The following is a 27,429-nucleotide window of genomic DNA, read 5'->3' as shown; positions in this document are numbered from 1 at the left end:
AGGGAAAGAAAAGAGCAAATAGCTCTCAATTTACTGGATGTAATATGCAAAATTATTTACAAACATGGTAAAAATATAAGCAACTAAGAAAGACTGTTGAACTATTGTTATTTGCGCGAGAACTGGAATTTATTGGAGCTACCTGTCGGAGCTAGCGTGTTTGCCAGGGAAAGAAATACGAGAAACAATAATACGTAAAACAATGCGGTCTAAATATATTTATTTCGAATAATACTACACTTAAAAATCACGTGCACAAAAACTGCATGAAAATTGTATAAATTTGTCAAAAGCATTCCACACCATCATTATTAAAAAAACTAAAATTGTCCGAAAAACACTATACAAAATGTTGCTTCATGATACATTAATATGTCAATAATGTGATATGACTATAAGTAGTACAAGTGGCATTACGAGTTAAATGGTTAATAAAGTACAAACTAAATACCAGGCCTATTTACGGTATTGTGGCCTCAAAGACCAAATCCTAAGATGATACATAATTTCAAACATCAGTACAGAAGCAACATGAAAATATATTCCACAAATTATGTTTATGTCTATATAAAGGCCTGATGTCATTAAAAAAAATAAAATTATATTTTGTGACCTAAAGACTTTCTTTATTAACGTTAAACTACATCTCAAAAAATCGTATATTCCTGTTACATAGCAAAACACTGACTACATCATATTTGAAACAAACTGTAAGAGATAAAGTAAGAAAATAATAAAAAATGTAATGACAAAATCGCAAACTTCTATTAGTGTAAAGGCATTTATAGTACTTCTTAATATAATAAACTTTCCTAAATCTAAACGTTATTCGTATTCCCGCCACAGATAAAATGTAATTATATATTAATAATCTTCAACGGTCATCTAGTGGTAGCGTAAAGTATATATTCAACAAGAATGTATGTGATGGAAAAAATGTTACGTCCACCATAGTAGCTACTTCTGTCTTCAATGTTATATTTTAAAATTTAAAAATTGCCATTCATAGAAGTATTTTATTTATTCTGTAAAGTGGATTTTCTACAAATAATTTGGAGATGGAATTTGAATGAGAAGTGTACAAGCCAATTTGCAATGTAATGTCTTTGACATTACATTACAAACTGTGACTAGCACCACCTCATTTACTAAAGGTTTCTCAATCATAATGTATTGACGATTTCAATTTCTTTAGTAATGTTATAGGCATCGGACATACGCTAATTTTTGAAATACATCAAAATAATTCATAATTTCACCGACGATGAAAGTAGACTGATTTCCTGTGAGAACAGAAACTATCTGGTTAAAATTTATTTTACCAAAAGTAAGGATTCCATATAATAGAAAAATATCCTGTTCGCCGACCACTTTGATCACAGCAAACCCTCATTCAACGTACTTGTTGTCGCCCATACATAATTTGTTGTCACTCTTGTTCAAACCTATTTACACAGAAGTGTTATCGTTTGTATTTGTGCTCTCTCCATAGTTACTGACTTGTAATAGAGGAATAAATGGTTCTATAAAACACCCATATTAGAAAAGTTTCTCTTATTTTATTGAAACGGGGTTTCATTTAAAATGCCAAAAACAGATCGATATGAAACACCCATGCGACTGTTGCCGTACAAAGACGGCTACAAATACAAGGAATGTTTAATCATTGACGATAAAATTTATTACTCACTGCCCATAGTATATGGACTCCAGGCCATGAAATGTCGTAACGATGGAGACAGCAATAAATGCACAAACAACAACTACATATTGTTAACTCTCTGAAAGAATAAAAATTAAAAATAAAAGTCTAAAGGCACCCTGTTGATACATTTTCCTTTAAGAATACTCATTTGTTAAGACTTAAAAGTTTTTAAATGTCTTTATACAGTTATTGATGAGTAATGGTTAAACGTATATATAAATCTCCTACTTGTAGGAGTTTGCAAAAGATAAGCACGATATCTTTACAAATGCAATGTTTAAATGTTAAAACGAAACAATACATATTGTAAACGCTGGCTCTGAGAGTCTTACAAATCAATCTCCTGTAACTCAATTATGGTTACGTTGATATTAGCATTCCTGTATTGTACACCTAATTTATTGGATGCATCAGGAAGTCTTTTTTTCACAACCAGACTCTCTTTGGCGCTATTTTAGCCATTGATATTACTTCAAAGGTTATTATCATACATGCTATGCCTGTATTGCCATTCTCCTATTGTTTAGACGGTACTGATATGAACCCGTATTTTAACTAGTTGAAACACGAATTATATTTTCAATGTAACCGAACTACTTACAGCTACGCGTACGCGTGACCTTCGCTGGTATGTTCATATACATGTAAAACAGATGGACGAATAAGACCTGTGACACTGTGAAACGTCGTTGTGATAATGGTCGAATTTTGTAGTTTGCAGTCAGGTTCACGGGCTTTGTACTTATAGGCGAGCGGCAAATCAACAAAAAGGCCTTACTTTAGGAGTTTAATGTACCCACCTTACATACGGCCACATCATACATCATTTGAAAGCTTATTATCTCTACTTTAAGAAAATTGACGATGTGGAGCTGCCAAGTAGGGCCATAACCTCCTAATTTGCATAATTAACAAGGGTACCCAATTTGCATAAATGCGATATAATATTTGAAATTTATTGTTAACTTCTCTAACGATACGTTTAAACTATCGAGTGATATATCAAATGGAAGGTCTTTCCATGTAGAATACAAAATGGATATTCAAAGAGATATTGAAATTGATTATACTGAAATATTTTCATGTTTATATGGAAAACAATATTTTCCCCTTTTGAATAACAGTATTTTAAAATTTTAACACATACAGCCACAACACACAGCCACATCATACGTCATTTGAAAGCTTATTATCTCTACTTCACGAAAATTGACAATTTGGAGCTACCAAATCGGGCCATAACCCCCTAATTTGCATAATAAACATGCATACCCAATTTGCATAAATGCGATATAGTATTATAAATTTATAGTTAACTTTTCTAAACATACGTTTAAACTATCGAGTGATATATCAAATGAAAGGTAGTTACATGTAGAATACAAAATGGATATTGAAAGAGATATTGAAATGGCTTTCACTGAAAATATTTCATATTTATATGGAAAAAATATTTTCCCCTTTAGAATAACAATATTTTAAAAATGTTAACACATAGAGTCCTATAATACAGCCACATCATACGTCATTTGAAAGCTTATTATATCTACTTGAAGAAAATTGACAATGTGGAGCTATCAAGGAAGGCCGTACCCCTTTATGTCCATAAATTACACTGGTAAGCAATTTGCAGAAATGAGATATGAAATTAGAAAATTCATTGTTAACTATTCTAAACACACTTTTACACTATCGAGTGATATATGGTCTGTGGTGATGGTATTTGCATGTAAAACACAAAATTGATATCAAAAGTGATATTTAAATTAATTTACGGAAATATTTTCATATTTCTGTCGAAATAAATATTTCCTCTTTTTAATAATGGTATTTAAAAAAAATTAATTTAAGTATCAATGCAACAAGAAGATCCACACGAAATACACTATTGTAGTTGTTGAAATGTAGCTTTGTAGCTGAAACAAGTTGTCAGAGTAAGTTGCAGTCAAAGTAATGGCATGATTCATGATCCAAATCATTCATGTCATTTCCAGTAAATCTAGTAATTGTAGGAATTCATCATCCTCTCCTTCACCAGCATTGTCATGAGTAAAAGGGTTGCCACAGTTATCGCTGCCTTGCAGGAACAAAGGTCTGTGCAGGGAAGATTAATTCGACAGCAGACACAATTGGTGACATGTAATAAGAGAAAGCAGCTCCGCAAATCGTTCATATCTTAGTTGTTTGAATTTTGTGTACGGTACATGTGTATATTGTAAGTGTATATTATGTTATGTTTGGCCGTTTTATGTATAGTGTTGATTTGCCATGGCGAGACGTAACCCTAATCTACGTGTTCTGCCCTATGGGGTAGCAAGACTAATGTGACACCGCGATCCTTTGATGCTACCTTTTGAGAGTACTGAGTTGTCTTCATCAGTCCTTCATTTTTTTTGGTGAAACATGTGCACTGATTGAATGATTGTAGGTGTTACCAATCGAGTTGTTCCACTGAAAGTTCAGTTTGTTCAAGTACGGAAGCTAGGATGTCTACTGTTCGTTCAGGCTGTATTTGTGTACGCTCATTTGAATCGGAGATCGGACTGTTGTAGGTTTTGTAACGTAACGCTTATATTTCCATTTCTTATGTATGTGATTAGGCTACGCTCACAAATTAAGGTGAGAAGCAGAGGAATTCGGGTTGGATTCGAAAATTTTGGGAGATTGTAGAGTGGTACTTGGAGATTTTGATCAGCATATAGGGGACCTGAAAATGTTTTGGTTCCCTTTTACTATTTACGATTCCAAGGTTTTGAAATTAATTTAATGAAAATTTAATAACATTTAAATGTCATCCGATTGTCCAAAGTTAGTAATAATTTAACAAAATTTAGAATCGTTTGGTCGCATTTCATTACTTTTATCTCGAAAATATCTTGTATTCTCTATTGCCTCGTTGTTGCATGATTGTTCTAATGTATCGTAATGTTTCGCGTTTAACAAGGCCCTTGAATGTTGCCGTTTGGTTTCGTGAACCGCAATGTATCTGTTGGTTTTGTGTGTGTTTTGCAGTCGAGAATGTCCTCTTTGTTCCACCGATGACCTTTATAGATAATGAGGTCTAACGATATGATTTCTTGAGAAGAGCTTTCGAAAATTTGAAAGTATGATGCATTTTTTCATGTTTGATATGAATTCATTAAGCTCGTGTTGAGTTCCAATGAGAATCATACATCGTTTCTGAATCTCAGTCAGAGCGATATTTGTTCAGTGTGTGCTGAATTATTCTCATTTTGTCTTGTGAAATGTAATGTCGGGATTTCTGGTAAAACTGGAGATCTCGTACCGCACCCAAATACATGACGGTAAAATTCAATGTTGACTTGAAAGTGTTGTTTTTCAAGATTATTTTCAGCATAGCTATCATGTATTTGTTGTTGGTTGTTTGATTATGCAATCATTTGATAATCTTTCCTGATTTAATGCTCTGTCGACTGATTCCATTGGTTATTGTGCGTTGTATTAGTGTACATTGAAACAATGTCTAGTGTTACCAATGTCGCATTGGCCGGAACTTTATTGTCTCAATTTTCCGTGTAAAATCGGTCGTATCTTTGATGTATGTTGTTTATTTCTTCACGATTTATTTGAGAAAATAGTCAATGAATTTTGATCTGTGAAAGGTTGGACTGCATCATCCACTTATAATTAGGCGGCCCACGAACTTTCCTCGTGGGCGTCATTTTGTTCACTTGTATTTTTAGCATAAGGTACCAACTTGTAAGTGGTGCTAGTGTTTTACTCTTAACTAGAATAATCGCCATGGCTAATTACCACTTTATATAAAACAGCCAAACATAATATACACTGACAATATACACAATATCATACACAAAATGCAAACAACGAAGAGATGAACGGTGTGTTGAGTTGCATTTCCTTCATTAGATGACAATAAATACGATAAATGAAATATGGTTCCTTCCGTCTACATATTCCACATAACTGAACTGAAAATACAGATGTAACACAGATGTAGTAACCAATGATGTCTCCATCAAACAAGATTTCTAGAGAAATTGAAACAAAAATGACATCAATAATACAAAAGGGTCATTCAACACACAGCTATTTATAACAAGATTGGAACTAATTTGGGATAATTGGATGGTGAAGTAATGTCGGTTTGATTTGCAAATTTAAGCTCATCTGCTTTTCCTTTTACTTGTTTTTAAGAGTAACTTATTATATTTCAACACTCAACTATAGAGCACAAAACACGCTTTAGAAAATTTGCAAAATATGAAGACCCAATTATCCCAAATTAGTTCCTATTGGTTTTATGTATTCTTGTTGTTCAGCTATATGGGAATTAGACAGGAAAATGTTCCAGTTTTCGTATCCTTAATAAACAAAAATATCAATTGCAAAACAAATTCAGATATTTATCCCCAAAACTTTACCATTATTCGTTATTAGTACACAATATTTTGAATATTATAAACTAGTCAAAACGTTTACGATTTATTTGAAAATATTCAATAAGAATATTTGAATACACGTTTGGAGTTCATGATTCTATTCTGCATGCAAATACCTATCATTTGATATATCACTTGATAGTTGAAAAGTAAGTTTAGAGTACTTTACAATTGATTTTTGTAATTTTATATTGTATTCATGAAAATTAGGTACCCGTTTGCATTATGCAAATTAAATCATTACAGCCCTATTTGTCAGCTGCATATCGTCTTTTTTCATGAGGCAGAGATAATAGGCTTTCAAATAACGTTTGATGTGGTTGTGTGATGCGGTTCTATGTGTTAAAATTATTATAATATCGTTATTAAAAAGGGGAAAGTATATTGTTCTACATTAGTACGAAAATTTTTTAGTAAAATCATTTTAATATCTCTTTGGATATCCATTTTGTATTCTCCGTGCAAATACCTTTCATTTGATATATCACTCGATAGTTTAAAGTATGTTTATAGTAGTTAATAAATTTCTAATTTTATATCGCATTTATGCAAATAGGGTACCCATGTAAATTATGCAAATTAAGGGCCACGTCCGTACTTGACAGCTCCACATTGTTAATTTTCTTGAAGTAGAGATAGTAAGCTTTTAAACAACGTATGATGATGCTGTAAGATTTGGCTTGTTGTATTAAATTTTTTTAAACATTGTTATTGAAAAGAGGAAAATATTTTTTCAATATAAATATGACAATATTTCAGTAAAATGAATTTAATATATTTTTGGATGTCATTTTAGTATTCTACATGCAAATACCTTTCATTTGATATATCACTCGATAGTTTAAAAGTATTTTTCGAGTAGTGAATTATAAATATCTAATATTAATCGCATTTATGCAAATTGGGTACCCGTGGGACTTATGCAAATTAGGGGCTACGGCCGTACTTGACAACTAAATGTTGTCTATTTTCTTCAAGTAGAGATAGTAAGCTTTCAAATGATGTATAATGTGGCTGTATGATGTGGCTGTATGTGTTCAAATCTTTAAGATATTGTTATTCAAAAGGGTTAAATATTTTTTTCAGTATTAATATGAGAATATTTCAGTAAAACCATTTTAAATATCTTTTGGATATCAATTTTGTATTCTACATGCAAATACCTTTCATTTGATATATCACTCAATAGTTTAAAAGTATGTTTAGAGTAGTTAACAATGAATTTCCTAATTTTATATCACATTTATGCAAATTGGGTACCCATGTGAATTATGCAAATTAGGGGGTTATGGCCCTACTTGGCAGCTCCACATCGTCAATTTTCTTGAAGTAGAGATAATAAGCTTTCAAATGATGTATGATGTGGCCGTATGTAAGGTGGGTACATTAAGTGTGAAAAATGGGTGTGTCTGCCGCTCGCCTATTAGGTACAAGTACAGTTGTATCAAAAACATACAAACTAACGCATTGGAATTTGTACGTTTTGCCGACACCTGTCATGATCGTTCATGGCCAGTCGCAACTATACGGTGCAGTGTTTTGAAGATTACGCTCCGGTTGACAGTATCTCAATGATAGAACCACTATACCAGAAGTTTCTGTTGACGAATATAGTATCTAGGTGAATTACATTGTTTACAGCCATGAATGAGCCACAAAAATCAAACTGCACTGAAAATACTCGCGACAGACAAGGTGCACATTGTACCTCTCAGTGAGATTCACAGGGCATGATCGTGTCCGATACGGGTTTCGGATACAATGTAAGATACTAGGGAAAGTCAAACTTTCGTTTAGGTTGTAAAGGAAGTTTGGTTCTATTTAGGCATGCCAGTGACTAAAATATACGAGCATACGATGTAAATACAATTGAAATGTTTTAATCGTACAGCAACAAAGTCACGAACGAGTACGACGCTACAGCTTACAGTGTACTCAATTCACGTTTTCCCTAATCCGCTCACAAATTCCTTCTAAGATATATGGTAAATTTGGTATATTGACGTCCGAGGACATGTATAATTCCTGGGGATAAACTGACTGATACGGCTATGAAATCCATTGATGTCGCAAGCTGTTTGCTCTATGCTATCTGCTGTTCATACTCGATCGAATTTGAAATCGAAGGCTGGTGCGGCGCGCATATTTTGACCCGATTTTAGCGGGCTTCATAACTTTTACGAAGAGATGAGATTATGTTTCCAACACGAAAACACACTCATTTTACAAACTCCAGCCTATATTTTACCGCCAGCGCCATTTTCGGCTCAAATTAAATCTTCTTCGAATTGTAAAAATCTGTGTCGACATCTTAATCTTTAAATTGTTCACTTTAAAAGTGTGCCATAAACCCTCCCTTGGAGTGGAACGGCCCAAAAGCGGAGTAATATCAAGAAGTGATAAGGTTGTCATCACTCCTTAGCAACCAACTTTTTATGAGTACAGCGAGAACCAAGCAATGCCAATTTCAGTTGATTTGGTCGCTACTGTCGGAATGTCCGTAGGAAAACAGTCATAACCAAAGCATGCATGTATGATAAAAGGTATACAGTCACCTGTAATATCTAAATATGCCCTTGTATGGTCAAAGGGGCGTTCCATGGATTCAAAATGCCCATGTGAGGGCGCTGTTTTTAAAAGCGGCAACCCGCTTAAATCTGTGATTGTTAGATTTTCTCTTTCCATGGTAACTGTGGCAAAATTGGAACAGGTGACAGTATACCTTTAAGGGGTAATTACAGGTAGTTTGGGATATGGCAGCAACTCGTCCAAATACGGACACATTACTCGAATGCGACGCGGTATCGCCAAAACTTTGTGTAATAACCTCTAAAGATCACACCATCATTGAAATAACTTTATATGGACCGTTCCGGCACCATCGCACACTATGACACAACTTTAAACTCACTCACACAAATGCATACACAAGCAAACTAAAAACTAAAGACTCAAAAGTATCTACAGAGTATGATGATGGATAAGGGTGCCAAGCACAACGAAACATATGTATGGGCGCTAAAAGGGCAACAAATACGTTAAATCCTGGGCTCTCGTGATCAAGTGTATCGTTTCCACCTTCGGCACGAGGAGCCCAGGATCATGAAGGCATGCTATATATCATGAGTGTCGACTATAATTCGGAGGAAGGCGATGTCATCTTGATGTATGCGTGTTTGCTATCTTCAAGCATACTAAGTGGCATGAAGAGAGGACAACCAGATGCAATGTTCATATCTCCAGTTGGTCTTTTAAACGACGACGAGTTTGGATCAGGGCGGAAGGCGTCAATCATGTGTTCACGATTATTCTGGTCGATCCACATGAAAGTTACCTTCTGGCGGAATGGCCATCTCAATATTGCGTCAAACTCTCCCTTCATGACGACAAAGAACAACGAAACATGGTTGCCTTTGCCCATTCCATCACCGTTCAGATATATGCGGGCGCACATTTTGTATCCGAACTGACTGGAGAAGAAGTAAGGAGAGTAGAGGGACAGCGTGCGTCCTGATATCGCGTCTCTTCGCTTTCTGTTAAACTCGGATATCTTCCAGGTTAGGATACCATCATAGCTAGCCATCTCAAGTGACTGTATGCGTAGATCTTGTTCAGCCAGAGTAACATCTTTCAAAGCAATTATTCTGTCTTGTGCCTTGGTCTTTTTCTCGAGTGCATCAAGTCTTTCCCGAAGCCGTCTGTCACTGCTCATCACTGTTTGCACCATTTCGGCACTCCTTTCGACTTCTTGATTCAAAACTACCACTATATTCTCATAAGTCGTAACACTCATTTCAAGCTTTTGACTTTTGACCTCCAATTCCTTTTGTGACTTTGTTAGCTTTTCTATGACTAGTTTGAAATTGTTGATACCGTTTGAAGGTAATGCAGACGTTGCTTGTCTCGGGTTATTCTTTAGGTCGCGTTCCATTTGGTGTAATGACTGTTGCATGTTTTTAATAATGTCTTCTTGATGTCGAACTTTTGCTTGTAGTTCTTGAAGGTTTCTCGCGTTTTCGTCCACAGATGATCTAATGTTGATGAGATATGCAACTTGCCGAAAGATCAGTTCTAAGTGATTTTGTATGTATGAGGCATTGTGTTCGCTCTCTTTACCAAGTTCAACCTGGGAACAACATTGAAACCTGTCATTATGAAAGCAATATATAATTTATATTTCTTGTTCACGTTTAAAGGAAAACTTAAGTCAGGGTCACAATTTGGTAATATTGAATTAAAGAGCGGAAGTAAGAACGAACATTTGCATCCAGCATTATTCAAGCCATATTTGTTTTTCAAGTTCCATAAGCTTACCATTTTGTCGCATCCAATTACATGATAATTGCAACGTTGCATTTTCTTCGGACAGTTTCCAGCAATTATATCGGTATGCTGTTCCAACTATAAAGATAAAGCAAACGAATTATGGTGTAACAATGTACCTGTTCTTCAAAATAATTTTGCTGAAGCATGATGTATCTACTAATTGTACATATGTATGGGATTTCACTATTAATAATTGTTCTCCACAGACAGCCTATAAATGTAGATGTATAACTCGAGCCCTTGTGTAGTTGCACCCCTCCTTTCCGATAGTTACCTTTTTCCTGATAACTTTCTGTCCACAAAATTCACATGGTACTTCCATTTCAGGACATGTGGAAAGGTGGTCCTAAATTAAAATACAGTACATCTTATGTTATAACCGAGTCTTTGAATGAAGTCAAATCGTTTCTCTACGATTAAAAGTACAGTGCAGGTTATCGTCAGAGATTTATATTAACCCTTTGAGCGCTGTAATTTTTCCCGCAAAAAATTTTTGATGCAATATTTTACTGATTTTATGAAATTTTATGTATTGTTTTCATAATTTTGGACCAAAAGGACATTATTTTTCATTGGCTACAGATTTTTATCAAAATGTCAGCAACAAATTAGGAAAATATTGACTGGTGTACATATGATGAAGGCGACAAAATCTGACTTTGGCGCTCAAAGGGTTAATACTCTCGGAGAATAATGTGCAGATGTGTGGGTTATTTTTCAAAATGTTCAAAATGAAGTCAAGCACTGCTGCATTGCTGTGCATTCCAAACAGGGTGTGAAGGCAAACAGCGCATACTGCGGCGATTATATGCCCTCTGAAATATCGTGTCCTAAGCTAGATTGCAACACATAAATAAACAGCATATCTCAACTTCACAGTGCATTTAGAGAGTGAACTACACCATAGAATTACCTCTCGGTCTTTGAACACCACTTGACGCCTGCAATACTCGCAATCAACACTTCTAAGGGTGCACTGTGTCATGAGATGTTTATCTTTATCTTTTCGCTTCACCAGGTCTTTACATCCTCTCCTTTCGCAAGGCATTAATCCATGATCACACACAGCAACATGTTTCTATGCAATGGGATAGTAAATATCAATCAGTATCCGTAACATATTGCTCGATTGGTTACGCTTTTCGGGATTATTTCAGGTAATAAGTTTGTACGAAAACATCCTTTGACGAACAATAACATGTAAACACCCCTGGTCTTAAGGCACTACAACGTGCTTCATCACCTGTGAAAGTACACTAACAATATACATCTCAAATATTGATGAAATTTGAAAGGTAGTTATTTTATTCAAAACGTGTAACTTTTGAGTTTGCTCGTTTGCCAATCTTTTCTCAGATGTCCTACACTTACCAATGACAAATATTCGTTGGTCTTTTTGTAAAATGCTGGTCTGACAGTAACAAACGGCAGAACTGGCCCCCAAAATCACAAATTTAACTGTCTCAAAGCATTATCATATGCAACACTTAAAAATAAATCATGTCGTCTCTTTGGACCTAAAAATGAAAGTTCTTAAGCTATTGGAGTCCGTATGCCAGGGCATCTTCCTTAAACTTAAAAAAATTAAAATACAATAGGATGTGATTATGAATTTTTCTAAATATAATCTCCTCTGCAATTACAAACTTAGTCTTATTGTTTCAGTGTATCTTATCACAGGTAAACAATGTTGTTGCCTGCCTGTTGCTGTGCGTACTTTTATGATCCTCATTACGTTTCTAAAATTTTATGAAGCATTATCGAATTGGTTCGCAATATTGTATATGTTTATATGAAGACGTCTAAACCATAATTTCTCGCTGGCACGTCTCAACCAACAGCATGCGTGTTCTTCCAATCACGTGCCAGTGACGCCCTACGTCCCAAGCAAAAGCAACGCAATTACGTTGTACATTGCCTATAACTAATACGGACAGCACTTTTAAATGTTTGCCTTGAAAGATCATTTTGTATTTTCTTACATAGTACATTGAATCTTTGCAAATTGTGGCAAAATAATATAATTTTCATTGGCCTTGTCTTTAGTATCTGTGATTCAATCTTTCCTCTTACATCTTCGTAATTGTCATTTCTGAGCCTGGAGCTCTATCAGATATTAGGCGCATTGCAACTCTACTTTGTTATTATTATTATTATTATTATTACTATTATTATTATTATTATTGTAAATGAAGTAAAATGTTGAATTAACTGAGAAAACATCTCATTCATAATGAAGTTATCTTAATTTTGTTTACTTTTTTCTCGGTTTTCAGTATCTTTGATTGATTGAGAAACATAGGAAATTACATGCTTCGGGAAATTTTATCACACTTTCGAAATAGAAAAGATCACGCTGGCTAAATGTTGCCTAAAACGAACTTCACTTTGTTATGAGGCACAGAGATTTTAGTACAAGCGTCAGAGCATTTGATTTTTAGTCCCCACGGACACCGCCGGTAGGTAGGTATAGGTTTGGTCATGTCCGTGCGTGCGTGCGTGCGTGCGTGCGTGCGTTCACGCAGATATCTCAGAGATGCCTGGAGCGATTTCATTCAAACTTGGTACAAGGATTACTTCTTATGTTATACATATGCATGCCAATTGTTTTCTGATACGATCCAATATGGCGGCCATTTTGTTACAATTTTTTCATATATGGAGCCATATCTCAGGCACATCCCAACCGATTTTATTGTAACTTGGTACAAGGACATCAACCTTTGTCATGCATATGTACGTAAATTTGTTACATGATACAATTCAATATGGTCGCGTGGCGGCCATTTTGTTACGATTGTTTTCACGTACGGAGCCCTAACTCAGGCACATCTCAACCGATTATATTCAAAGTTGTACAATGACATTGACTTTTGTCATGCATATGTACGTCAATTTGTTTCACGATATGATCCAATATGGTCGCATGGCGGCCATTTATTCTTACAAATTTTTCATTTCGAGAGCCACAACTTCGGCACGTCTCAACTGATTTTGTTCAAAGTTAATACAAGGACATTGACCCATGTCATACATATGCACGTGACTTTGTTTCACGATATGATTCAATATGGCTGCGTGGCAGCCATTTTGTTCCAAGACAATATACTGAAACTTTGCTATGTTTAATGAGGAACGCCTTTAAGTTTCATTTACCTTTTTCCGAGAGCAAACATTTTGTAAGCCACTGCATGTATCCGTCATGATTGTGTACTGTGAACTGCAGCAGAGTGAAACACCGAAATTAACGACTTCTTGCTCAAATGGTATTTGTTAGAAACACCTTGTGGATTTTACCTGATAGTCTATGAAGTATCCTTGCCATTTACAGTCTGAGTTGATGCATTGTGTTTCAAGATGTCTCATCTCCCTTCTTATGGCGTTATCTCTAAATATCTATTAAATGTAGAGACATAAAGGATATTCATTAGACGCAGCTCTTCACTTCTCGGTGCAGTCGGTTTTTATTTCAGAATGAGGTTATCGAACGTACGTTTGTAAATATGAACCACTTTACAAAAGGCATAGCCTGGAATTCGCTCATATACGCAGCGCTAAAAATATTTATATTGCAAATGATTTAAATTTTTTTGAAGTTCTTTTTGACAATTTATGCATGACGCTCTTATATGTTCTTCGAATACATACCCGAGGTTAACTACTAGAATGTGTTAAGGCATTGTTCGTTCGAAGAGGTCTTAAACTACAGCCAGCGTTAAATCAAACATAGTCATAGTCCTAATACCAACACAGATATATGTCTGCTCGATTATCGGTTCTGCATTTAAATTAAAGAAGAAACAGATCGAATGTAAGCATAAAATATTATAAAAAGTACATTTTGCGCAAGCTATAGAAACGTACTGTTGTCATTCTTCTTTATCTCGATCATCCGATCGTCTATTATATATATATATATATATATATATATATATATATACATATACATATATATATATATATATATATATATATATATATATATATATATATATATATATATATATATATATATATATACATGAGAGAGAGAGATAGACGGAGACTAATTCATTACCATATCAGTGGTTATTATACTATCTTGAGAATCCTCTTCTGGTCCGCATATTGGGCATTCAAATGAACCATCAGTTTCCCTGGAGTAACAAGATGTTACTGGTTAGATACTTACAAAATCTGTGTATGAACAGCTATAATATAACTAACCATTATGGTAACGCAACACAAGGATGCTCTTCCTATAGGATTTTTCTGTGCCTAATAACGAGCAAATTATTCTCCCCATTTTCTCTATGCTAATCATACAAAATTTATACTAATGCAGTTAATGCTTAGTAAATATTGCTCTTGGGGAAAACAAACAGTGCATCAATATATCCAGTGATGAAACATGCAGGCAGTTACGTTGTTGATGAAATGTTTGATTCAAAGGGACAAGAAACTACGACTTTTGATTTTTAGTGTTTTTGTATCTGTTCATGATATTTTAACACCCTCAACCATTCACCGCCCTGGATTTAATGCAACTCAATTCTATCGTACAAACATTTGGACCTGTTCAAAGCAAAAAAGTACAGAGGTGAAAAATTAAGCATGAGCTTGTTACACATATAGCTACATAAAAATTGATGATGTGAATTTTCAATCAATGATCAATATTAGTAGTATCTTGGTAATTAGAAAGTGAGGGCTTTCCTGTTAAATATGCATTTCGGATTAAAACAAGAAATTGTGAAAAAAAAATTCAGATTAAAGGATCGGAGATAAAGATAGTCTAAGTATACAGCTTTTGTCTTGTTAACTTCTTGAAGGTGCAAGCTACTGTTTTAGCTTTTCAATGCTATTTATTTTGCATATTTCGGCTCTTTACCATTGTCCCTACACATTTTACAGAATATTCTGAAATCACTGTGCTGTACGCTGTGTGTTTTATATGGAAGAGGCTTTCTGACTCTAAAGAGAAATAGGATGCTTCAAACGACGTAGCTGTTTCCTTGAAGTAAATCGTCCCTATTAGACCGTATGAGTCAATGCTTGCCGTGGGACAACACTATTATTTGAATACATGGTTGCTTGTAGAAAGGATTTCCTTAAATTCCAAAATGAGATGTGGCGAGTCGGAGGAACAATTTATCTAACGTCAAAACCTCAACAAAGTACGTTACTGTAAGGATATCCATTAACTTACCACGGCTCCACCACACCATCATCAAATGCGTGGAATAATAACATTATCAGCAGTAAGGTCATCAACAGATGATCTTGTAAAACATGATGTCACTAAATATGTGAACGGAAATGTTAAGTTGAGATCTTTTAACTTCAATAAATAGCTTATGAAAAGTGAAATTATTTAATTACCCGATTAATTGGTCGATGCATAATTTGCAGAAGCGATGGCCACAGTATGTTTGACATGGATCATTTAATAGTCCTTTACAATGTCCACACTTGTATTTTTCCGTCTCGTGTCGATCAAGTTCCTTCTTCAAAATTGAAATAGGGTATCCTTCCATATTTTGCTGGAAAAGTAGGACGTTCGATGCATGCATAAAACAAAAGCAAAACGGACAGATAAATTACCGAAGAGTACATAAGAACTGTGTACAATAGAAAGAAAATTCCATGCAGTTTCCTATGGAAATTTAGTCATTCAATTATATCTTTCCTTATACAGGTTCTTATGTTGGTTATCTTATTTGGAAAATTAAGTAGGTCCGTACATTTGTCACCTTCCCGATTCATTCGAGGGCTTTTGAAAAGGAAAAATCGTATAAATGTTCTAAGCAGAAAAAAGAGTCTGTATTTCCTTAGTAGGATAAATCGTTCCATCGTTACTGTATCCAGTCTTTCAGCATTACCAGTATACACTTGTAGAAATTCTGGATCTAGTTAACTGCAAGATATTAATACAAGCGGTCAGTATTAATGTCTATTTATTCTATCTTACAATATCCAATCCTTGACTCCTGTAATTGAAGACGAACAGTAACATCATTGATCATAGCAAGATTATGTGTCTTAACGAAGGTAAATTATTTCAATTTATTTCAATGTCCAGTTCACATTCTCGCAAATGATCATATGCAAGGTCTTTGCATTTCAAACCTCGATGACTTTTGTCTACCATACAAGATAGTGAATTACAAATGTATGGTCGCTGTACTTATAGTGTACAGCTTAGGAAAAGATCCTGACATCCATACTGGTATGTGGTTTGAACTTTTGAACGACTTCGCAGAATTCATGAATCGTGATGAAAGTACGCTAATTTATTACTGATACCATATAGATATAAGTATAGGTTATCGCACGAGTAACGGTGCGTTTACGGTTGTTATCACAACACTTTTGGTCATCAGTTTGTAAAAGTCACGAGGCCGCAGGCCGAGTGACTTTTACAAACTGATGACCAAAAGTGTTGTGATAACAACCGTAAACGCACCGTTACGAGTTGTGATAACCGACTTATACCACGACAACACGACGACCGTTCATTTACATGTGAATTAGAACCAACTACTGAACAGAGCATCTGTGTGGGAGGAAACTGTTTTCTGATTGGTTCGTTTATACGCGTTCCCTTCATTTTTTCTAATTGTCCCTGGCAAGCGCAGGTGGTGCTGAAAGGGCTACTTATTCTGATTGGCTTATTTAAGTTTCATATGCTCAGAGACTCGTGTTATTGGCTCAAATTAATTAATTGTTCTTGAAGTTCTCACCACGTGCACTGCCCTTGCAAACGTTTCCAGTTTCTACTTGGCTCCCTGAGTGTAGACATGGATGCTGCTCAATATTCCGATATTTCGAGTCATAGCCTGACAGCGATATTGAACGTTTTGTGTCACAATATGATAAAGCAGATACCAACGAGGAAATAGCGGAGGAGGCAGCATTCACCCTCACAAAAACACAAGAGCGGTCACGTTTTGCAGCTCCAGTCAGCGCGGAAGATGTCGCTAAAATTCAACATTCACGTGTGCCCCAGAATACAAGGAGAGCGACCAACTGGGGTGTTACAGTCTGGGATACCTGGGGTCGGATGAGAAATGAACGTATCAGTAAATCAGGCTGTCGAAGTAGTGAAGTGTTCACATTTGTGCCTGCACTATCGTCTGATATCGAAGCGAGGGAACTCAATTTCTGGCTTTGTCGTTTCGTGGTTGAAGTTCGTCGAGTGGATGGGACAGAATATCCATCACAAAGTTTGAGAGCTTTGTGTTGCAGCATTCAGCGGTATTTGCGTGACGAATGTCGTCGGCCAGACCTGAATTTTATGAACACCAAAACGCACATTTTTCAGGATTTCCACCATACAATTGACGGAATTATGAAAAACATTGATAGACGTGGTATCGGGGTTGACAAAAAACAAGCACAGCCGTTCACACGAGAAGAAGAATGTAAGTTGTGGGAGAAAGTTTTCTCAGTCAATACTGCCAAGTGTTTAAGTTACGCTGTTTATTTCTACGTGTCTAAAGTCTTTGCTTTGAGAGCTACAGACGAACACTCCTCTTTACAAGTGGAACAGTTCATTCTCGGATCTGACAGTGATGGCGACTTTGTAGAGTTCCATGGCAGACCATGTAAGAATAACCAAGGAGGGATTTATTCACGTAAAACCCCGTACAAGAATATCCGCCACTATGGCAATTCATCATATATGCGTTGCATGGTGAAACTTATTAAGAAATACCTGTCGCAAATACCGCGAAGTGGGCCATTCTATCGACGTGCATTGCCAAATGCTAAAAATGGAAATATCAAGTTCTCTTCGCAGAAAGTTGGGGTGAACACACTACGCCATAGCTGCAAAATTGTAGCTCTACGGTGAGGCGGTCGGTGAGTTTTGGTTTTTGCGACCTCGCTCACCAGTAGAGCTACAATGCCGAAGGCCCTGTAGCATACAAAATAAGCGCGCCACACATGGCGCGGCATTTTCATGTAAAATCCCACATATTTACTGCATTTGGTCGTACCGATTTATCACTACTGAAGACTAAACACTATACTACACTGACCTTGTCGTTAATGGGGTTTGGTATTAGCACAGACACGTCGATCGCGTTCACAAACATTGAGCGTGTTTTCTGGGAGCCGCCATTACCGGAAGTTGGTAATGACGCTTCAAGAATTGTTTTGGAACCTGATCGGCGTATTTGAACAAATACCAAACCCCATACACGACAAGGTTAGTGTAGTATACGTGTGAGTTTACGAGAATAAATGCACTGCAAGAACAAAGGGTCACATGACCTAGAGTGGTATAACTTGAGTTTTTTTGAGTACACGCGAGCTGTAATTTAAAGTGTTTTATATTGCTAAAGCACAATCAAAAGACATTTTGCAAAGTTGGTATAAGGCCTCGTTCACAAATAATGTTGAGGAAGGAAGTGAAATCTTATTTTTATAGATCCCCTCTCAATAGCCTCAAGAAATATAAAACTTCTCATCACAATAACAAAAAAGTAAAACTCTGAACAGTTAAGACTCTAATTTAAACTGAAAAATGTGTGACTAAATGGAATTAATTATTTAAATTTTAATTAATTTGCCATTATCAGACCCACATTTGAGAGATTAAAACGTTTACTCGATGGAATATTTTGATCTCCAGAATTGTCAAGTTAGTAAAAGTTTTTAAGTAGCATATAAGTCACATTTGTCTTGTACTTTTTGAAAAATATTTTTTTCGGTAGGTAGCCATTTAATTTATCACCTGGTATGACGACCACAATGAGTCCTACAACTCCGGCATACGACCGGTGACTGTAATGAGCTAAGCGGTCGACAAATCCCATCGCATACCGCTTCACTTCTTGTGAACCGTTAGGGTAGGATCGGCAGGGCCTAGGTACTACGTCATGTAAGTAGGTAATGCTAAAACTTTCCAACTCGAAATTTTATTCGACATGCCTTCAATTATTTCATTTTACTGTAGTTTTGCACTATTGTTGTTCTGTAATTTTCAGCAGAATTACTGTAACGGCGAAGTGTGCGTGTTTTCGATTCCGAGAGATAAGTATTTCTACTAGAAAAACAGGGGCGGAGTGACATAGACTTTGATTTCATGAGTGAAAACAATGATCATGTGAGACAAACTCTTGACACATCTTCATTACCCTTAAACACATCATTGTTGCTGAAATCCTCAACTTTTCTTAAATCCTGAGTAATGAAGAAAGGACAAATATCATGAGTACATGACTTAGCACTGAGTGACTTGGAAGACCTTAAATGTGTATGCTGATAAAGTAAAGAAGAGGAGGAGGGGGAGGAGGAGGAACGATGGACAATCTTACAACCCTGTGTATATCAAAGATTCTGACAGACTTGACCTCAAATCCTTAGTGCCGCCGAAACCAACGAAGAAGCTGGAATGCTCCCATAGGGACATCTGAACGATTACAGGATTATTCAAATATAGACATTGTTATAAGCAATATTACATCATACCGGTATATTGATGGCGCAAATTAAGCGGTAGGATTGGTCGAGACAGGAAAATATCGTGGTATATTCGCAATTTCCCACGGCTGGCATACGCGCGAGCTCTCGGCTTGAGCAAAAATCCTTTCCACGCCTGAACTTCCATATACTCTATAAATCACACCCAGCGACGGTATACCACTCGGTTTTGACCAGTTCACTTCATACATGCACTCGCTATCGCTCGTGCATATATGTCGTGAACCGGTCAAGATCTCGTGGAGCTTACATATAGCGTATAATGCTTATGAAATGAGATTGGAAAGCGGAAACTGTGGTACTGCTTTTAAAGTAACACTGGGAATATGACGGAAAGATCTGACAAGTGAATGGACGATTATGTGCTGTACATTGTGGAAATTGTTAAAGCGAAGAAGGTTAATGTTACTGCCGATCAAAGTCTTTTAATCGGGGTACATGAACTTCAAGTATGTAGAAATCCAGTCGCGAGATACTATATTAACTTGCAAATTAAAAGATCTTCCCCTAGTAAATATTTATGTTTGTTTACTGGTTGCGACTATGTGTAAACAAAGGAGAAGTCTGTAGAGCAATAGAAGCTTATGATGCAATTGATATAAACAAGGAGTTGCACTTGTAGTACAGTGAAAAGAATATATTCTTCTTACACAAAATTTGGCCTAAAATAAAATGTATAACCATGATCATCTGGATAGAAAGGAAGAATGACAAACGGTTAAGGTAAAGGACGACGAATTCGGACGCGCACACGCTTTAGAACGTTTCTGCGCAGATTTAACTCAAGCATGCCGCAAATGGGTTGTTTTGTAGCGCATGTATTTAACATCACCTGTCATTGTTGAAATTGCGCTTTTACCTAATTTTTTGACCCAGTGTCTTAGAAATACATGTGACCTATAACCTTTTCATATTTTGACCCCCTAGGAAGCTGTTTTTATTCAATATGAGTGAAATATTAACATTTCTCTCCCATTTATATGGCGCAAATTACCCATTCACCTGGAGATATTGTAAAAAGTAGCGTGGTGACACCCTTTTATTAAAAGTGTAAACTAAATGGTATAATGTCAGGAGTTTATTCGCCAAGTTTGGTCAAAATGACACCATTCAAAGCGACAGGAAGAAAGTTCGAAAATTATGTAGTGATATAATTTCGATATCGTCATTTTGTAAACGATATTATGTTAAAATTCTTCACAAACATCATGAAAACTATACATTCAATAGATATGGATCTTAAGTCTTGGAATTTATTAAAATTAACTCATTTGCTAAGCGTTTTATAATTGCTTTCTATAGTTTAAGTGAATTATATCATTTTATTTATTTCTAACGACGCCATTTTAACGTCCGTTTCCATGGAAACAAGCGTGGTGACCCCCATTTTTTTTTCATTTTTGCACTTGCAAAACTTCCAAGAATATCTGTGCAAAGTTTCAAGAAAATGACACCACAACTTAATTTTGACGTAATTCGTAGTACTTCACCTTAACTTCACTCCACGTACTGACATGGATGAGTTTGGAGATACACGATTACTCGAATCACAGACAAACATAGACAGACTCTCAACGGGTATGTTTAAGGCATGAAGCGATTACGTAACCCATCCATGTTCGCCTCGCCTCAGGTTGCTCTCGCCTCTCTTTTCCGAAGAGTGCCGTGCATCCTTCGGTAATTTTCGGACTTTCGCCAATTGTTAAGCGAAAGTATGTTCGGCAAAGTTTGTGTTGTTGTTGTCGTGTGGTGCTGAGCGGAATTGACGTGCTGGCGAAAACGGGAGTGTTTTGAGCTTCAGGAAAGTGACTTTTACCGTTTTAAAAATTCCTCTCATACTTTTATGTATAGGATAAAGCCCGAGTACGAGGGCTCTTCTGGTATATAAAGTCCAACCCTACGATAAAATGTCGAGGCCGCAGGCCGAGATATTTTATCGTAGGGTTGGACTTTATATACCAGAAGAGCCCGAGTACGAGGGTTTTATCCGACTTAAAAACTATCGCCCCTAACTGATATATTTTCGTTTTCAATGTGTTTACGTCAACTGTCCCCTCTGTCAATGTAACATGTTTAGGATATGAATGAAAACTTTTATTTGTGAAATAGCCTTCCGATGTAATGGAACATCCTATAAATGCCCTGGGGCACATTATATAAATGCCCTAGGGCACAGCAGATTTTATGTTGCAGCTGGTTTCTGCTGTGTTACCAAATTTGAATATTAAAACGTACCAGATGTCTACAGAATATGACATGTTCACTTTTGATTGGACAGTACTTTACTATGGCGCTGTCATTCGTTTCTGGAATTTGGTGACCAAGGCTTTATGAGTAGATAAAACACCCTGAATTGAGCACTCTGATTGGTCAATCAACAGTAGATAGTTTTTAAGAATATATAATGAGTGTGTTTGAACCAAATTTGACAGTCTTTTATCGATACTGTCTGGTTTTACTCAATGGTTTACGGTCAGTCATACCGTCTTTTACACGTGCGTCAAGGAAACTACAGTTTATGAAACTGCTGGCGTGTTATGTTATGTTGTGTTATGTTATGTTATGTTATGTTATGTTATGTTATGTTATGTTATGTTATGTTGTGTTTTGATTGGCGTGAAGCAGTTTCTGGCCTGAGAGCTCACAAAGTAACTATGGTTGCTACGCGACTGGCAGTACGATGCCATCTCGTCGTATTTTCGCATAATCTCGTGTACTTATCAACCACAAACAAAGCCTCCAAAAAGTTTAACATCTTTGAAGCTCATTTTAATATGAAAAGCCAATAGTCTACCGAGACGGCCATGGAACAAAAGGCATGCAGCATTTCCAGTCTATACTATTTGTCTGTGCTTGAATGTACTATCTATAACTCATGGTACACGGGCGAATGGCACAATATGATGAATCTTTATCTGCATCATTTTGCATACCTATAGTGATATATTACAATCTTCAGGGATATATTATGGATTGCTGTTTTCAAGCCGTCTTGTAATAGAAAGAGTCGCTATGGTAATCCTTGGTGATGGATTTCGCTAATTAAATTCCGGCGCTTAACACGCTTATATTTGGGTCGCAATATTTCAGTTGTCACTCGAAAATTATTTAGTTGTATTGTTAATATAGTGTATTCATCGTTAATGTGTCAAACACATTATGTGGTCACACTTGGTTGGTACTTTCATGTAAGTTGCGTTTGATTTTAAAACATTTTGTAAAAATATGCAAAAAATGCAGCCATGGCTATATCAATATATCGAGACGTCGACAAGGAGTATAAATATAGTTTGTTTCATTAGTTTACCGCCTACCCGGTCTCACAGCCGGATTTCAAATAGGCCGAAAGCGTTCTTGTGTATCCAGGATATAGTGAACGATGGGCTCAAGACCTGTATAGCATAGTTTTTGCTTTACTTTGTTTCATCGCGCCTAAATTCGTTAATACATTCGGAATTCAAATATACAGAAAGAGTTCTTGTGTATCCAGGGTGTTAAAGCACTACTAGTAACACATTCCTTCATGTCTGTGATTAACAACAGACTAACTGTATGGCGCAGCTTTGTGTTTGCTTTGTTTCATTACCTCTTATTCATTCACACAGTCGGAATTCAAATACACCGAAAGAGTTCCCATACCTTTATCCGGGATATAAAAGAATCAGTCAACAACGGACAAACTGTATAGAAAAGCTTTTGGTTTGCTTATAAAACATCGCATTTGCCTGTTGCAGAAGGTTAAATTCCACCAATAACCCATGCTGGTTAGCAACGTGTGCTTGGTATCTTCAGTTTAACAATTGACGGCTACAATTTATGGCGCTTTTTATTCAATGTTTGGTATTGTGATTGAAATAGACAGAACGAGATGTTGGCATATATTCAAATGACCCGGCAATATATTACCAAAGAGAAACAACGATTAAATTAGCTGAGGTGAAGGTCTGAAGAAGCGGCTACGTCGTTGACGACTTTAAAATATTTTGTTCCGTGTTTTGTTCCCTTAACCAAATAGCCGCCACATAGTTTGAATCGAACACCATACCATCGTTTTCTATCGCAGAGTTCGGTCTGTGCAAAGAAAACATAGTGAAGATGCGAATGGAGATGACCTGGATTCAGCTTGCTTACACTACCCGTCAATATTTATCAGTCTAATTTATATTCATGACTTGGATTCAACAATAGTAATAAACATTATCATGTGCACAAGCCACGCTTGTCGACTCTGGACAGAAAATACCGCCATTTATATCGTGGTCGTTCTACGTCACGATAACCCGCGTCCATGTCATCAATTTTGATGCATCTGAACTATTTTTGCGACGATCTTTGATGTACTCGACAAAGTAAACATACAACATGGTGTCTGTTTACCCGTATTTCTCTCGCGATCAAAATTTGTCAGACGTGAAAATATTTAAAAATCAGCTGCGTTTTTTAGAGTCTGACAAAAAAAATCCAATTACCAATTTTGAGTCCTAAGGCTTCTATTTAGTTTTCTAACCAATATGGGGGTTCGTATGCGTATAGACACAACCACCCGAACTTTAGATGCACAGAGAACACGTATTGTCGGGTGCGGTATTACACAGTGTTCATCATGTTGAGATTAAGCCGATTTTTGTTTCGAAAAATAATGTAACTTTTTAAGAGTTAAATTTCTAGGCCTATGCTATCCTTGAAATCGGGTATAACTTCGCAGAAGGTACGTGTTGTGTGAGGACATCTGGCATTTATTCCCGAAACAAACGTAAGAGCCGTGTTTCTCTCTCACGCGACTGACGACTATAGAAATAATTGATAACTCGCCCAAGGCTAATTGATATTATTAAAAAGTAGTTCAGAAGTTATACGAAGAATTGTTGAGGAAAACTTTTATTTTGCACATATATAATGAAATCTTGGCTTGTGCATGCGCATGAGATAAGTACATTATTCCCAAGTATTTTTTCGTTCGGCTCGGAAAATACTCGACGTAATGACCGTGTCACCACTCGTCTTCCACACGTGGTGACATGGTCATAACGTCACTTGTATTTCCCTTCGCCGATCGAATTAATATTAGGGAATAATATGTAGTTGTATAGTGTTTAGAAATTGAATGCGGGGAAGTCAAATATGCGTTTTCTTTTTAAAATACATTTTAAACAAAATCATACAGAAGAAAAGTGCTTAAAATATTATTAGTGCATCACTGCTGCCAAAAGGCTTTCTGGGGGCCCAGTGTTGAGCATTTTCACGTTAATTTGACTGTTTTTTGACCACTTTATCAGTGTTCAGACTCCATTTTCCCAATCGTATGAAACCACTGAGACTCCTTGGCAAAATATCAGCCTAGCACAATCTACATATCTTCTGTGGTCATCCTTTTTAGCTAGTGCCATAAAATGCGCTTTAGTAAAATCATAATCAAAATACACCAGAAAATGTTCAAAGGGGACACTACAGACAAGACTGGGATGAAATTGACGTTCGTAAAGATCAAGCTATTTGCATATGCACGTGTCACATGATAGAGTGGTTGCAATTTAGTGAAGCCAGCATTATCTAATGCACATTACAGCATGTTGTACGATTAATGGATGCTGTGAAAGAGGCTAAATAAAGAGTAATTAAATGCGAAAATACTTGAACCATTTTTACGAGATTTCTCGAACAAATCCTAATACATGTCTAAAGTAGAAGCAACGATTCATGGCAACGGTTTATTGGGTTCCGAGTAAGACTAGAGGGCTTTGGGGTCCGTTGTTTTCATTGGATTTCAACTTTCTTCTTATTTAACTTCTTCCTCCGTAAATTCTTTGACTTCTTTGAACTAGAAAACGGTTGCAAACAACTGTGCAGGGATTATGACTATTTCAATACGGAGAGTCTTGTTACTTAGCTGCATTGAAAGTTTTGTACGCCACCTAATTTGCATTAAACTTGTCTGAACTTTTACAAACTCTTAGCAAACTTTTAGTCCATAGTACAACATGGAAATTTGAAGTTGATTGACACTGTCGCTTTTAAGAAAATTTAAATATTAAATAATGAATGACAGGGAAGCACCATAATTAGCGAGTTGGCAGGAGGAATTTAGAAACTGGGTGAAGAGTTGCCAAGTTTTGTTGGACAGGTATGTTTATGTGAGCAAATCTTGCCAAATGTTTACAGACAAGGGTGATCTTGACCTCGATAAAACATAATGCCTAACTACAAGCGCCATACCTACTTGGCTCGGTTCTTGTACCACTCTTTTTTATCTAATTGTGAGGTAGCCAATAGAGCTATCGGTCTGTTTTTAGAGGAAAGGGAAAAGTAATAGGGCAAAGTTTTTCGCTAAAATGTCACATAACCAGGATGACCTTTGATTTAGATCGATGAAATATATCTAAGAACTTTATTTACTAAATATATTGGATGACCTTGCATGACCTTTGACCTTATTGTATCTCTAAAACTTTAGCAACTGCAGGTTCTCTTTCTAGAGAAAAGTGGTACGCGTCATGCCAATTTTTTCTTCCAAATGTTTTATGACATTAATGACCTTAATCCTACTTATGTGTATCTCGGGAACTACATGGGTAAGAATTGTCACTCAGTGCCCCGTACAGCTGCTTGCAGCTTTGATTCAATTTGTCTACTAGACTGGCCTAGGGTAAGTCAAATGAATAAAGTTGTCGTCCTATCATGATGGCAATCAGCGTGCATAGAATATTTTTTGCGATCGTAAAGCCACAAAAAGTCTCAATTTCGGGAGTATGCTTTTTGCTGTTAAGCTTTAAGGTGTTTTTCACATAAAAATTGTCACCCGAGACTGAACTTCCGTTTACAACCAGATTGCGTTTTGAAATGAAACACTCGGAGAATTGATTGTGCCCTAGCAAAAACCTAAACGCTGCCCTTGGGGACACTAGAGTGCAGCCAAGCACGTCGTCACTTTGTATTCTCTCTCCTGGTCATGCAATACGACAGCAGCTAACGATCATGTTTTCTGGTGTTGACACTTGCTCTTGCGCCATTCGATTGTTTTTTCCCGACAAAAAGTTCGACCATGGTAACATTGGATCGATACCGATCACATTAATTATGTTGCCTCGTTTGGCAACATAGATTTTTTGAGACCATTTCATCGCCGTGATCTGTATATGAATGGTACATTACACTTTTTCGTCTTGAAGTGAGTAGACTTTGGCAGCAGTGGAATAATGTGAAAAGAGAAATATCGAGGAAATCATGGTTAGTTAGAGCATAAACCATGACGAAATGAAATCTTAGAGATTCTTATGAAAGAAACTGATCTACATGGTCTTCGTTGAGAGCAAGGGATATTACCAGTCTTGATTCTGCTTTAGTTCACCTACATGTGAGCGGAACTGACAAGATCAAAGCCACAACATCTGCAGGGCAACTCACCTCCGACCGCCAAACGCCTTGTTATGTCTGTTTCATGGAGGTAGCCTCTGTGCTACCTCCATGGCCTACCAAATGTTTGACAAACAAAATCGCCACATTGGTCTTCAA

At 36.4% G+C, this 27,429-nt stretch overlaps 1 protein-coding gene across 1 annotated transcript; it reads right to left on the bottom strand.

The window, feature by feature from the left end:
• Nucleotides 1–203: 203 nt before the first annotated feature.
• Nucleotides 204–27,429, bottom strand: LOC139114504 (TNF receptor-associated factor 2-like). The gene is made up of 10 exons (XM_070676288.1): nt 27,322–27,429; nt 15,814–15,974; nt 14,510–14,588; nt 13,750–13,848; nt 11,366–11,530; nt 10,727–10,798; nt 10,441–10,527; nt 7,547–10,252; nt 1,122–2,446; nt 204–1,041 (listed from the first exon to the last, which is right to left on the bottom strand). The coding sequence occupies exons 2-8, from the start codon at nt 15,966–15,968 to the stop codon at nt 9,260–9,262; spliced, it is 1,650 nt and encodes a 549-aa protein (XP_070532389.1). The 5' UTR covers nt 15,969–15,974; nt 27,322–27,429; the 3' UTR covers nt 204–1,041; nt 1,122–2,446; nt 7,547–9,259.

The sequence above is a fragment of the Ptychodera flava genome, chromosome 16, assembly GCF_041260155.1.
Source record: "Ptychodera flava strain L36383 chromosome 16, AS_Pfla_20210202, whole genome shotgun sequence".
NCBI lineage: Eukaryota > Metazoa > Hemichordata > Enteropneusta > Ptychoderidae > Ptychodera > Ptychodera flava.
Note: the sequence above shows the minus strand (reverse complement) of the source record. Positions and strands in the feature narration are given on the sequence as shown.